The 15,356-nt window shown below is 51.2% G+C and overlaps 1 protein-coding gene across 2 annotated transcripts in view; it reads right to left on the bottom strand.

Moving 5' to 3' along the window:
• AK4 (adenylate kinase 4) overlaps positions 1-15,356 on the bottom strand; it is a 70,497-nt gene that overhangs the window by 9,019 nt on the left and 46,122 nt on the right. For both annotated transcript variants that reach the window (XM_055140072.1, XM_055140071.1), the window contains exon 3: positions 14,539-14,658. In XM_055140072.1, coding sequence (XP_054996047.1) covers positions 14,539-14,658 — 120 coding nt within the window. The remainder of the gene's footprint in view (positions 1-14,538; positions 14,659-15,356) is intronic.

The following is a 15,356-nucleotide window of genomic DNA, read 5'->3' on the forward strand; positions in this document are numbered from 1 at the left end:
CCCAGCATCCCATATGATCCCCCAAGCACTGCCAGGGGTAATTCCTGAGTGCACAGCCAGGAGTAACCCCTAAGCATCACAGGGTGTGACCCAAAAAGAAAGAAAAAAAAAAAGAAAGAAAAAGAGTAAGACCTCAGCACCATTCAGGTGTGTGGGTGTGTGGCTCCCAAGCAAAGCAAAGCAAAACAAAACAAAAACTAAAATGAGGAGAGTAGAAAGGAAAAGGACCCTGGTACAGGGTGTTAAACACCGTAGCACTGTCGCTGTAGCACTGTCATCCTGTTGCTCATCAATTTCCTCGAGTGGGCACCAGTCACGTCTCCATTGTGAGACTTGTTACTGCTTTTGGCATATCGAATACACCACGGGGAGCTTGCCAGGCTCTGCCATGTGGGCGGGATACTCTCGGTAGCTTGCCGGGCTCTCCGAGAGGGACGGAGGAATCGAATCCGTGTTGGCCATGTGCAAGGCAAACGCCCTAACCACTGGGCTATTGCTCCAGAACAGGGGATAAATACAGGGGTTGGTTACATCAGTCATAGGTACAACGAAAAGTTATAGGGGGATCTTGGGGGAGGGAGTAGTTACCCACAAGGGGAAAAGGAGAAGGTGCCCCTCTGCTTGTGGGTGCACCTCTTCCTTCCACAGGCTGCTATGGGGGTCACCCCACGCAGAGTGTGAGCTGTGGGGGTCACCCCAAGCAGAGTGTGAGCTGTGGGGGCCCAAGGGATAGGACGGGTGAAGGCACTAGCCTGGCACGAGATGGGTTTGATCCCCAGCAGAGTCTACAGTTACCCCAAACACCACCAGGAATGACACATGAGCACTGCCAGGTGTGCCCTCCCCCCAAAAAAAAAATGTGGGGCGGGGGCTGTGTTTTCTTTCGCAGAGCCCACAAGGAGACCCAGGTCTCCCAGCTGAGGGGACCCGAGGGTGGGGATCACCGATCCGTGGGACTGGCTGCACCTCCCACGTTTGTCAACAGGTGGCAGCAGGGCGAGTGTCCCCACGCGGCAGGAAGAAAACCCACGGAGGGTGCGTGTCTGCTCAGCTTGTGCTCAGTGCAATTCTCCCACACGCCCTGCTCAGTGGCGGGCCAGGACTCCCCGCAGCCAGAAGCCCAGAGCTGCTGTCACGGTAGCAAAGCTCGGGACCGTCCTGCTCACTCTGCTCTTCGTCCCTGCATGCCCTCTGCGCCCTCTCTGCCCCTGACCCCCGTCCCTGGGTCCTGGCTGGCCCCAGCAGACACCCGCGGACCTCTCCCATTGGGAGACCCGTTTCTCCCGCAAACTCTGCTCTCCCGCTAACCAGAGCAAACCCACAGGCTGCTCCACCGACCCCCGTGCCCCTGGGCGGAGAGCAGGGCAGTGTTCTCCCGTGCCCCTTGGCACTGGCTACCCTGGCCGGGCCACAGCATGGCAGGGGCTGACGGAGCCCCCCCCCCGCCCCACGAGTGGAAGCACCAGGTACTTCTCTCTCCTGGGCGCCTTCAAGCCCCTCGAACCCTGCTAGGCTGCATCTGGAGCCCGCTCCCGGGCACAGCGAGGGCCCTGCAGTGTCCTCTGGGCACGGACAGCTAGGAAAGGCCAGGCCACATCAGGTCCCCTCCTATATAGTCCGGGACCCACTGTTTCTCTGACTCCCCTGCCCCCCGCCCATCATCAACGCCTCCCCGTTGCTGGAAAGCGAGAGTCTCAAGCCCCAGCCCCTCACAGGTCTAAGCAAACACATTTGTCCCTGCCTGCAAAGGCCAGATGCTCAGACCTGGACCCTGAACAGGGAGTTGAGGGGCTGGAGCGATAGTCCAGCAGGGAGGGCATTGGTCTTGTTCGATTCCCAGCATCCCATAGGGTCCCCCGAGCACCACCAGGAATAATTTCTGAGTGCAAAGCCAGGAGTAACTCCTGAGCATCACCAGGTGTGACCCATAAAGCAAAAAGGAGTTGAAATCAATCTCATACTCAGTTCATTTGTGTGTGTGTTTTTTTGGGGGGGGTGAGAGTTCTGGAGGCCACATCCAGCAGTGCTCAGAGCTGACTCCTGGCGCTGTGCTCAGGGATCACTCCCAATGGCTCCGGGAACCATACCCGGTGTCAGGGATAGAACCCGGGGTGGCTATGTGCAACGCCAGTGCCTTTAACCCCTGTCCTATCCCTCCTGCCTCTCAAACTCCGTTCCTGAAAGATTTTTCCACACGTCCATCTGAGAATCAGCGTATCAGCCAACACGGTGTTGATTTATCCGTGAAGCTCATTTCTTTAGGGTCCGTTTTGTCTCCTCCAGTTTCCCTCCATGAGAAGCAGGAGTGGCAGCCAAGCTCTGGGCGCTGACCCGAGTTTCTGGCCAATGCAACTGGACTGACTCCTTTGGAAAACAATTCGAGCGCTTCCCCAAAAAGGAAGAATCGAGTTTCCAGACAACCCTGCGATTCTACTTCTCGCCATGTACCCTACGGGCCCCCAAACACTATTTCAAAAGGACACATGCCTTGCGGCACTCTGCACAGTGGCCACGGTCTGGAAACAATGCAAATACCCCAGGACAGAATGCTCGGCTTCAGCAGCCTAGAAAAGTTACGATCTAATTCCTCTCAGCACCCGTCTGCTTTCTTAACACCGACAATAAAAAACAGTCTTCAGATCCATCTGGCCAGGGTTCCGGATCCCAATGAAAGGACCTGTTTGATTGGTGAGCCAGTCCTTTGCCACGGGCGCCGCTATTTCGGGGGTGGAGAAAAGAGAGGCTCCGAGAAAAGCTGATGTCCCTTGCTCAGGACGCCAGAGCTGGGGGTGGGAGCGACAGTACAGCGGGTAGGGCATTTGCCTTGCACATGGCCAGCCGGGATTCGGTCCCTGGCATCCCATATGGTCCCCTGAGCACCACCAGGAGTGAAAACCACACACAGGAGAGAGAGGGAGAGGGGAAGGGGGGGAGGGAGAGGGAGGGAAGGAGGGGGAGGGAGAGGGAGAGGGAGAGGGAGAGGGAGAGAGAGAGAGAGAGAGAAAGGCACCTGCTATAGAAAGCAGGGGGTGCGGGATGGGGGGTGATGGGAGGGAACTTGGGGACACTGGTGCTGGGAAATATACACTGGTGGAGGGATGGGATGGGTTGGAATACTGTATGACTGAAATCCAATCACGAACAGCTTTGTAAAGGTCTATCTCACAGTGATTCAATAAAACAGTTACACACACACACACACACACACACACACACACACACAGAAAAATTTCAAGACTCCATAGCTGCCTGGTCCCCATGTCTCAGAAGTCCACACTTTCCTGCAGCACTGTTGTTTTAGCGTCGTGCTTCACGCAAAGTGTGGAGCAATTGTTTGCATTGGTTCTAATTGGGTTTGGGGGTCCACAAATGACAGTGCTCAGGGACTTGGTGCAGGGCGGTCCCCTCCCGGTGATGCTTGCGAGGGAATCAGCCTGGCGCATGTACTCAACCCACGGAGTGATCATGCTGATCTATCAACGCACATCTCAGATGCCTCGCATGAAGTTTTGCAACGAAATCTGTTCAGGTGTCCGATTCCCAAGACACCCGATTTCATGACTCGGAGAAGGAGATTCTCCCACCGCCTCCAACTAGGCATCACCTGCCGGAGTCTATAAAAGTCCAGTGAAGTTGCAACTGCAATAACGCTGGTTGATAGCCCCGGACCTGCCCAAAGAGAGAAACTGAAGACGAAAGATCTAAATTTCATTTTTGAACATTTGGGGTCTTTTTTTTGTTTGGGTCATATTGGTGATGCTTTGCACTCAGGAATTACTCCTGGCAGGCTTGGGGGACCCTCTGGGATGCTAGAGAGCAAACTGGGTATGGGGGGTGTAGCACTACACTGCTACACTATCTCTCTAGCACTGAATTCTTTTTTCTGTGTGTGATGCTGGGGACCAAATACATTTCTATTTTTAATCATATGCGTGTATGTATGTATATATAGGGGGGAGCGTTAAGCCACACCGTACTTACACACACATATACATATTTGGTAAGGTAAGCACCTCACCCATCGTACCATCGCTCCAGCCCTAACATAGTTAATCTTTAAATGTTAGTTGGAAAGAAAGTTAAAAACTAAGTTATTTACTGTTTCAGATGCAGTGCTTTAAATTTTATTTTTAACTTTCTTATTTTTTTTTAATATTAACTCTAATGCTTATTTAACTCCCTTATTTCACCTTTGCCCCCAACCACCGTTTCATCCTCCACTGCGCCTAGTTTTGGTTCTAAAATGCCGACGAATTTAGATGTTGGGGGCTTCCAAACACACCATGCAACTAGATTGCTGTTCAATCTAGCTACACCTTTGCACGTTCCTTGTCTCAGATGTTCTTGGTGTCCCCCCTTTCCAGGATACTTCGCTCAGCCCCTAAAACAGTCCCTTTCTCCTCTCTGTCACCTTTTACCCTCTCCACCGTCCAACACTGCAGTTACTCGGTGCAGGAGTTGCTTTTCCTGGAGTATAAAGTCAAAAGTATCCAATTCCTTCTCCCAGAGGGACCCGCGCTAAGATCACAGGAACAAAGAAAACACATAGAATACTCAATTTGGTTCTGATCTCTGGGCCAATTCTTTCCAGAGTGTTCTAATGTCCACACGCCTATGTTTTCCACATGGCCCTGGATGCCTCCATGTTAAGCCCTGGAACTCTCTGGAAGCAGGAGACAAAAGTCGAAACTGTCAACTGCAGAAACATTGCTTCCGGTCCAAGGCCACAGGTAGGTCCAGCTCCAAGAAACTCACCAGAAGCAGGTGCAAAAGGGCAGCACCGCAGCAAAGAACCAACCAAAGGAAGAAGAGATGCATGATTTTTCCCAGGTACTCTGAGCTCATACTGACCCTCAGGACAATTTCAGGAAAAGTTAGATACTAAAAACCAGGTTCTGGGGCTGGAGCGATAGCACAGCGGGTAGGGCGTTTGCCTTGCACGAGGCCAGCCCGGGTTCGGTTCCCAGCATCCCATATGGTCCCCTGAGCACCACCAGGAGAAATTCCTGAGTGCAGAGCCAGGTGCAAGACCAGCAGTGACCAAAAAGGAAATAAATAAATGTCACTGTCACTGTCAACCAGTTGCTCATCGATTTGCTCGAGCGGGCAGCAGTAATGTCTCCACTGTAAGACTTGTTACTGTTTTTGGCATATTGAAAACGCCACAGGTAGCTTGCCAGGCTCTGTCATGTGCACGGGATACTCTCGGTAGCTTGCCGGGCTCGCCGAGAGGGAAAATAAATAAAACAAACAAACAAATAAATAAATAAATAAATAAATAAATAAAACCAGGCTTTGTGGGACTGGAGAGAAAGTACAGCTGGTAAGGTGCATTCTTTGCTCATGGCTGATCTAGGTTCGATCCCCGGCATTCCATATGGTCCCTCAAGCATTGCCAAGAGTCATCACTTAACAGAGCCTGGAGGAGACCCTGAACACAGCCAGCTGTGGCCCAAATCAGAACTTGTATCAGATTTGAATCACAAAAGTCAAAGCCATGGGGCTGAAGCGATAGCACAGCGAGTAGGGCGTTTGCCTTGCACGCGGTCGACCCGGGTTCGATTCCCAGCATCCCATATGGTCCCCTGAGCACCACCACGAGTGATTCCTGAGTGCATGAGCCAGGAGTAAGCCCTGTGCATCGCCGGGTGTGACCCAAAAAGCAAAAAAAAAAAAAAAAGTCAAAGCCAACATTACCTGCCATGAGGAGGCTGAATGAATCATCACTACCTGCCAACAGGGGGCCCCTGGGGCATGTCCTGCCCACTCCAGTATGGTTCTGAGCAGTTCCAGCACAGACCCAGACTTCTTGGAACCAGAACAAATGGACATAATCGCTCAAGACAATCAACCTATGAGTTACCGCAGCTTCGGTGCCATCCACAGCTATATATAAAGTCTAAACAGACTATGTACTTTGGATAAAGTGTAACAGAAGTTGGGCGTACGCTAGGTTAAGTCAGCCATCAATGAAATGACATCATCAGTCATCATCTATCGCCTCTGAGGGGTGGTTTTAGCCTCTGGACCCGGCCTCGACAATTCTGTTGTCAAAACACTGTTCCCTGGCCTCAGTGAAAGTAGACACAGACCAAATTTCTCAGGGCCACCTTCCGACACCCCCACCAGCCTTATGCTCTCTCCCCACATACTAGTCGGGTGGAAATATGTCCACACATACCCATCCACTTAAAAACATTCAAACACTTAGCAATCATGTAGCAGAGTGTCATCTATCACAGGCCTCAGGATTTATACTTGCCTTTTCCAAGGAGATGATGAAACTGAAAAATCAAGTCTATTTTAGAATGCAAAGATGCACCAACTCAGAAAAGACTGAAAGGACTCTCCAGTTATATGGGAAAAAAAGTCATTTTTCAGTCATACCAATGCAACCAATATTCAGTTCCTCCAAAATTAGGAACACACAGTATTAAACTCTACTTTATGAAAACACCAAATCTAATAATAATAGTGATAATAATCCCACGAAGAAAAAGAACGACAACAAAAAATATCCATTTAAGGACTTCGACCCAAATAAATGAAATCCTTAAATAAGAGTCTCTTGGGGGACTGGAGTGAGAGCACAGCGGGTTTGCCTTGCACACGGCCGACCCGGGTTCAATCCCCAGCATCCCATATGGTCCCCTGAGCACTGCCAGGGGTAATTCCTGAGTGCAGAGCCAGGAATAACCCCTGTGCATTGCCAGGTGTGACCCAAAAAGCAAAAAAAGTCTCTTGGGGCCGGAGTGATAGCACAGTGGGTGGGGCGTTTGCCTTGCACGCAGCCGACCCGGGTTCAATCCCCGGCACCCCATGTGGTCCCCTGAGCACCGGCAGGAGTCATTCCTGAGTGCAGAGCCAGGAGTAACCCCTGTGCATCGCTGAGTGTGACCCAAAAAGAAAAAAAAAGTCTTGACACAGAGAAAACAAATCTTACCACAGGCCAGCCTTGGGCAGGTACCACGGGGGACGGAACCACAGACTCTCTCCGGCAAGCACCTGTGCTCCAGCCCTCCATTGCGTCCCTGGTCCTCGCTCTCTGTTCCGTAGGAATCACTCCCCTGCTTCCCACCTTCCACCCCAGGGAACATTGAGTGGAATCCTCCGTGATCAAACAAAGATCTAAGATGCAAACACTGCGGGGCTGATACTTTTCAGGATGAAGCCACTGGAGACCAATGATCACTAGTACCCTCTACATACACGAAGAGACACAGACACCCAGGAGTGGATGGGAGTTATGGGGGGTGAGGAGGGGCACCCCTGCTGGTGCTTGGGGCTTGCACCAGGCTTTGCACTCAGGGATCACCCCTGGTGAGGCTCAGGGAACCATGTATGGTGTCAGGGATGGAACCCGGGCCAGCCACGTGCCAAGCAAGCACGGCGTCCAATATACTTTCCTCTGGCCCAAGATGATCTTCCCCAGAAGAGCATGTCTTCAGAATGTCTAAATCAAGACTGGGGGGGGGGGGGGGGCATAGAGGGTTCCAGAGGCCACAGGAGCTGGCCCTGGCCCCTGATACGACAGGCACAGAAGCTTCTCATGCAATGCCCGTGACGTTATAAATATCCAGATTGCCCTTGGCAGAAAAATGGTTCTCCAAATAAACTTATTTCTGGGTGGGCAGCACATGCCACTCCATCCCTGGCAGTACTTCTGGCCTGGGGTTACTTCTGCCTCTGCACTCAGGGATCCCTCCTGGAGGGATCAGGGGACCCTGTGGGGTGCTATGGACTGACCTGGGTTGACCGTGTGCAAGGCAAGAACTCTACCTACTCTACTACCTCTCTAGTCTGACAAACCCATTCTATCTATCTATCTATCTATCTGTCTATATATATATATATATATATATATATATATATATATATATATATATATATATATATATATTTCCCCCCACCTTTTTGGGGTCACACCCGGGGATGCACAGGGGTAATTCTTGGCTCTGCACTCAGGAATTACTCCTGGCAGTGCTCAGGGGACCATATGGGATGCTGGTAATTGAACCCGGGTCGGCCGTGTGCAAGGCAAACACCCTACCCACTGTGCTCTTCCTCAAGCTACCCCATTCTATATTTTATTCTTGAAATATACTCTATAGTCACAGACAGCAGAAGAAAAACAAATCTTCAGTACCAAGGCAAAGGGGGCCAGGGTGCATGTCCAGCAGTGCTCGGGGAAGACCCCGCAGCGACAGGAACCAGACCCTGGGGTCCCCACACGCACTCCCTCTTTGGAACCAGCCACCGGGCCTGGCGCTCCCACAAGGTGTGATTCAGAAGCTACGAGGGACCAGAGAGTACAGTGGGTGGCACTTGGCTGACACACGGCTGACCCGGGTTTTTATGCCCTGAGCAGGCAGGCAGGGGTGATCCCGGAGCACAGAGCCAAGAGGGCACCCTGAGAGCTTTCCTGGATTTCACACCCCACTTCGGCTCAGGCCTTCAGTCACGGCCCCCCGCCTCCTTGGGGTTCCTTGGCTCACATCGCCAGCACGATTTCCACCCACCATCTGCATGACGCTGCCCGAGAGCCATATGGACCGGGAGGATGAGTCAGCCCGTCATCAGAACTCCCGTCCTGACCTTCCCAGCTCCACCACCTCGCATGCACGCACCAGGCTTGGCTTGTGCAGAGCACAGGCCCAGGAGAAGGGAGCAGAGCCAGGGGCAAAACTACGCTATCAAGCCCCCTCTCCTTTCTCTCTTTCTTTCTTTTTTTTTTTTTCCTTGCTTTTTGGGTCACACCCGGCAATGCACAGGGGTGCAATGCTATTGCTCCGGTCCTCCTTCCTTTTTTTTTAACAGTCAAAACTTTATTTAAAAATGCCATGACTGGGGCTGGAGCGATAGCACAGCGGGTAGGGCGTTTGCCTTGCACGTGGCCGACCCGGGTTCGATCCCCAGCATCAGCATCTCCCATATGGTCCCCTGAGCACTGCCAGGAGGAATTCCTGAGTGCATGAGCCAGGAGTAACCCCTGTGCATTGCTGGGTGTGACCCAAAATCCAAAAAAAAAAAAAAACCAGCAACAACAACAACAAAAATACCATGACTTAGAAAATTATTCATAATACAGTCGTTTCAGGCATTCAGTGTTCCAACACCAATCCCCCCCAGAGTGACATTCACTCCACCAATGTCCCCGCCCACCCCCGGCATGTCCCCTTAGCAGGCACAAAATAATTTGCTCTATGGTATCCATGACGAACATTACTGCCTGCACTCTGACCGGGCTGTCAGAAGCGAGCTGGGCCTTCTGCCTCCCAGTTGTGGCTCCCCACGCCTGGTGGGCCGCGACGTAACGTTCCCGTCTAATTTGCTGCAGGCACCCCTCTCTCTTTGCCAAGTGGATCTGCTCCAGCGCTTTAAAGAGAACGAGGCTCTGAAAGAGTGACCAGATGGGCGTTCAAAGAGGCACATACAAACGAAATCAGTTCGGAGACTGACGCACTTGACTGAAAACAGGCCAGTGATGTCAAAGAGCTCATTCACCCCCGAGACAGAAGGCCCGGCCGCGGCAGGGCGCCGAGACGCTCCGCAAGGCCCTCCCACACTGAACGGGCCTTTCAACTTGGCCTGGCGAAATATTTCTAAAGTTATTTTTAAACACTATATGCAGGCATCACCCCCCCACCACCACCACCAAAAATAAAAAATAAAAAACAACAACTATATTCACTTGGTTTTTTGGGCTTGCACATCAAGTCAATAAGAAAAACAAAACTACTTAAGTAGCCCGTAGGGGCTAGGGGGGACAGTACAGCGGGGAGGACGCTTCCCTTGCACAGGGTTGACCCGGGTTCGATTCCTGGCGTCCCACAGGGTCCCCAGAGAACCTCCAGGAATAATTCCTGAGTGCAGAAACAGGTTACCCCTGAGCATTGCTGGCCAATAAACTAAAAAAGAAAAACAAACAAAATTAAGGTCCTTACCAAAATAAATGCACGGCTTATGCACTGCAGGCAGAAGGTCTGAGCGGGGCGTTTGATCGGGGCTGGGTTTGATCCCCAGCACTGCGGGGTCCTCTGAGCACCATCAGAAGCAGCCCTGGGGCGGAGAGCTGGGAGTAGCCCCCTGGGCATGGCCAGGTGGGGTCCAAAATCAAACAGACCAATGAAACAGCAAGCTGGCTACAGTCACCCATTCACCCATTTACTGGCCTTGCATTTCTTTACTCTAGTTGCTTCTTTTTTTTTCCTTTGGGGTCACACCTGGCTCTGCACAGGGGTGACTCCTGGCTCTGCACTCAGGAATTAATCCTGGCAGTGCTCAGGAGACCATATGGGATGCTGGGAATCAAACCCAGGTCAGCTACGTGCAAGGCAAACGCCCTACCTGCTGTGCTATCGCTCCAGCCCCCCTGTTCCTTTTTCTTGACCCAGCCCCCTGGCCCTTCTCTCTTGCTGGACTGGGCTTCACAAAGGTGAGGCCAGTGGTCTCCTGCTGAGCTGACTCTCCAGTGCTCCCTACCACAACTCAAAGGAAGGCAAATCCTGCTACGAAGAGGCAGAGTGAAGCTCCAGTCACAGCCAGTGTATGCAAAAAGCCCACCTAGGAGGTGCAGGGGGGCATTTCTTTTTTTTGGAACTGCTTGTGGGGTATATGTAGAAAAATTATACTGTTCCCTGAAAACCGTGTGGAACTTAGCAGGAGCCGAGAGAAATTCAGAAGACACAGATAATATTTTCCTAAGAAGAAAAGCGCCCGGCTGTGGCTGGGTAGTATAAGACTCAGGTTCAATCCCCTGCACCTTAGGGTCCCCTGAGCAATGCTAGGCAACACCCCAAACTCAGCAGCCCTCCCCAGCACTGAGAGATAGAGCCTAAAAGTCAAAATAAAATAAAACTTTTTTTCAAAAGGGTGAAGAGGTGGGGGGAGTCCTAGAGGATAGCACAGCGGGTAGGGTGTTAGTCTTGCACGCAGCCGACCCAGGTTCAAATCCCAGCATCCCATATGGTCCCCTGAGCACTGCCAGGAGTAATTCCTGAGTGTAGAACCAGGAGTAACCCCTGTGCACCGCCGGGTGTGACCCAAAAAGCAAACATAAAAAATAAAAAAAAAGGGGGGTGGGAGCAGAGCAATAATACAGCAGGTAGGTGCTTGCCTTGCGCCTGGCTGATCCGGATTCAATCCCTGGCATCTATGGGTCCCCAAGCACTACCAAGTGATCCCTGAGTGCAGAATTAAGCCAGGTATGGCCCAAAACCAAAGGAAAAAGAAGAAAAAGAACACAAGAGGGCCAGAGCGACAGTACAGTGATGGATATTAACCCTATGAGTTTTTTTAGACTTCATCAGTGAATTGCCCCTTTTCCTCTTCCCAGAGAAGTTGACTGTGCTCTTGCTAGCAACCCTAATTTAGTTGCATTTTATCTTTAACCTTTCCTTTGTGTTTTACCTCTCACTGTCACAGCAACCCAAGTCAGTCTTACTTACTTATAAGCCAAAACTTTCTGGTAATTCTGGACTTTGTAGTGATTTGTATTTGAAGTACTGCATTTTTGGACCTGCTTTTCTATTTCTCCTATATATTTTACTCTAGAGCAATGTTCTTCAGTTAAACACAGAAAGACTGTTAATGCTGTGTTCCTAATATTTGGCAGTTGATTGACTCTGAAATATACCTACCTACTCCTGGGCAGTACTCTAGCACTGCAGCACTGTCAATCCCGTAGCTCATCGATTTGCTCTGGTGGGCACCAGTAACGTCTCCATTGCGAGACTTGTTGTTACTGATTTTGGCATATTGAATACGCCATGGGGAGCTTGCCAGGCTCTGCCGTGCAGGCGGGATACTCTCGGTAGCTTGCCGAGCTCTCCGAGAGGGACAAAGGAATCAAACCCTGGTCGACCGCATGCAAGGCAAATGCCCTACCGCTGTGCTATCGCTCCAGAACAGGGGATAAATACAGGGGTTAGTTACGTCAGGCATAGGTACAGCGGTAAGTTATTAGGGGGATCGGGGGGAGGGGGTAGTTACCCACAAAGAAAAGGAGAAGGTGCCCCTCTGCCTGTGGGTGCACCTCTTCCTTCCATATGCTGCTGTGGGGGTCACCCCACGCAGAGTGTGAGCTCTAGGGGCCTGAGGGATAGGACAGGTAAAGGGTCCTGTGGCTTAAGTCATAACAGCTTATATCAGACCATACATTTATGCTTTCTAGATTGTCCCATTTGGGGTATCTTTTCCACTTACCCACTTGTGGGACCTCCCTATTGGGGTGTTAGGAACAACTGAGGCCTGAGTCAAGTAAGTATGACCAATGCCCAGGAGCATGGACTGGAGCCACATCACAGCGGGTAGGGTGTGCGCCTTACATGTGGCTGACCCGGGTTCGATTCCTTTGCCCCTCACGGAGAGCCCGGCAACCTACCAAAAGTACCCTGCCCACACGGCAGAGCCTGGCAAGCTACCCATGGTGTATTGGATATGCCAAACACACTAACAAGTCTCACAATGGAGACATTATTGGTGCCTACTCGAGCAAATCGATGAGCAACAGGATGACAGTGACACAGTGATACTCCTGGTAGTGCTCAGGGCTAAAATATGTGGGGGCTGGGGAAACAGTTCAAAAGAACTAACATTCAGGATTTGTGTGGAGGACTGCCGGGTTTCATCTGATCACCCCAGAGTTGCCTAAACACTGCCAGAAGCAACCCCGAGCATCATACTTGGAGTAGACCCCAAAACCCCCAGGTGGGGACCATTTGCCTCATTCCTGACGAGTAAGCTTCTCGGGGCCCACTGAAACAAAAACACGCTGAAAAATTTACAGAACAATTTACAGCTCTGTAGGACCACAAAGTATAGGGAATGAAACCGGCCTGTAAGAAACTTTGTTTTCCACTGCAAAATGATTTTTTCTTTAAGCTTACATAATGTACTATTTCTCATGTTTCTCTGGGAAACCGGAGCCAGGAAGTTGAAACAAGCGACCCTGGCATTTGCTAGCCTCAGACAAGTCGGGAACTGCCTATCCTTTAAAGCTGCCAGATGGGCGCTGAGTAACAGTCCAGCAGCTAGGGCATCAGCCTCGCCCGGGCGGCGGACCCAGGTTCAATCCCCAGCATCCCATATGGTCCCCCTGGGTGAGCACTGCAGGGAGTGATTCCTGAATTTAGAGCCAGGAGGAAGCTCTGAGCACTGCCAGGTGTGGCCCAAAACCCAAAGGGAAATAAAGGTGTCAGGTGAGACATTAAAAATTCTGAGTAGGAAAAGTGGTGCTTGGGGCTCACTCCTGATAGTGCTCAGGGCTGAACCCGGGCCTCCCACCCCCAAAGCCTGCACTCAGCTTTGCCCCTGTCCCCCAGTCTCATAGGACTGGGGGCGCATTGGGAAATAGATCACATAGACATAGAGACCCACATGGATAAGAAGCTGGGCTAGGGGAAGCATGAGCATAAAGATGTATGGATCTGTAACTGTACCCTCACGATGACTCTCTAATTAAAAATAAACTAATTAAAAAAAAAAAAAAAAGAAGCTGGGCTAATCCCTGGTACCATATACCCCGAAACTATAATCCTGATTGTACAATAAACCATCCAATTCAAAACAGGTTACTCAGGGCCGGGGCAATCAATGGTACAGTGGTTAGGGGTGCTTGCATACACCTCAACCAATTCCCTACAATCTCAAGAAGAGCTGTTTAGATTTTCAATGTCAGCAAATCAAGCTGGTGAAAAGCACAGTGATGCGATTTCTCATGTTTTGTTTTTGTTTTTAACTTTTATCAAGTAGTTCACAATATTTGATTACGTTTAACATTCGGACCCCAATCCCACCACCATTACACCTTCCCACCATCATATTTCGGATGTTTCCATCCCGCACCCGAACCCCTGCCCCAAAGCAGAACCGAAATGGTTGATTTCGTATTGCTTGTTATGAATAAACCGCTAACAATGATCCAAAACACTTTCCCGAGAGGGAAGTGTGTGAAGATTGTTGTATTTCAACCAGGGGCATTCAGTCTTTCTATAAGAGATGGTTATAAAGGTTGAGCCTGGTGTGCTTATGTATATACATATATATCTGTAAAAATATACTTCCCCCCATCTCTCGTAATCTTAGGAACCCAAGGACTCCTGCTGTGAGGCTTATAGTGACTTAGTGTGTCAACACACAGGGCGTGGTGGGAATTTCCGTGCCATCTGCTAAGGCCCAAAGCTCTCGGCATTGTGACCAGGAGAAAGGAACAGCCCCAAGAGTCATTCCAGTGGTTGCTGCAGAGTCGTTATGGTGGGCTTCTCCTGTGCTGCCAAATTCAAAACCCACCTAGAGAAATGCCCAAGGGGGGCCGGAGCGATAGCACGGAGGGTGAGATGTCTGCCTGTCTGCCCACCCGGGTTCTACCCGCAGCGTCCTGTATGGTCCTCCGAGCCCATCAGGAGTCATTCCTGAGTGCAGAGCCAGGAGTACTCCTGAGCACCGCAGTGAGTGACCCCCGCCCCTGCCCAAGAGCCTGGCAGAAATGGCATCGGGCGATCTCAATGAAGCCACTGGGACTATGCCAGCCGCACTCACCGTCCAGCAGCCAGTGCTCGCCGCGCCGGTTCTCCAGCTCCAGCATCATGAGGCGTGTGATCACGTGGTCTGGAACCAGGAGCCCCTTCTCTGTGTACTGCTTGGCCATGTCACCGACTTCTGAGAAAGAGACAGGAGAGACACTCACCAGCCGCCCCCGAGCCCTGTCCACTCTCTCCCCACACGTTTGCCTTTGCCGGGCACAGAAGACTGGGGCAGACGCTTCTCGAGCTATTTTCTAAATCCCGGGTTCCCTCGAGGCAGCGGTGGGCGCTCACACTTGGCCCCCGAAGAAGCCTCAGGGGGCAAACAACAAATTATCACAGCAACCCAGGGAGATCAAATGGACAACAGGAGGGTCCGAGCGACAGTACAGCGGGGAGGGTGTATGCCCTGCCCAAGGCTAACCTGGGTTCAATTCCCAGCATCCTATAGGTCTTCCCCAACCTCCGCCAGGGGTAACCCCTGAGCATCACCCAAAGTAAAAACCACAAAAGAGAAAGAAAGAGGGGGCTGGAGCAATAACACAGCGGGTAGGGCGTTTGCCTTGCACGCAGCCAACATGGGTTTGATTCCCAGTATCCCATATGGTCCCCTGAGCACCGCCAGGAGAAATTCCTAAGTGCAGAGCCAGAAGTGACCCCTGTGCATTGCCAGGTGTGACCCAAAAAAGCAAAATATATATATATATATATATATTTATTTAAAAAATTAAATCGCACTGGGACTGGAGCGATAGCGCAGTGGGTAGGGCGTTTGCCTTGCATGTGGCCGACCCGGGTTCAATTCCCAGCATTCCATATGGTCCCCTGAGCACT

The sequence above is a fragment of the Sorex araneus genome, chromosome 5 (genome assembly GCF_027595985.1).
Source record: "Sorex araneus isolate mSorAra2 chromosome 5, mSorAra2.pri, whole genome shotgun sequence".
Classification (NCBI taxonomy): domain Eukaryota; kingdom Metazoa; phylum Chordata; class Mammalia; order Eulipotyphla; family Soricidae; genus Sorex; species Sorex araneus.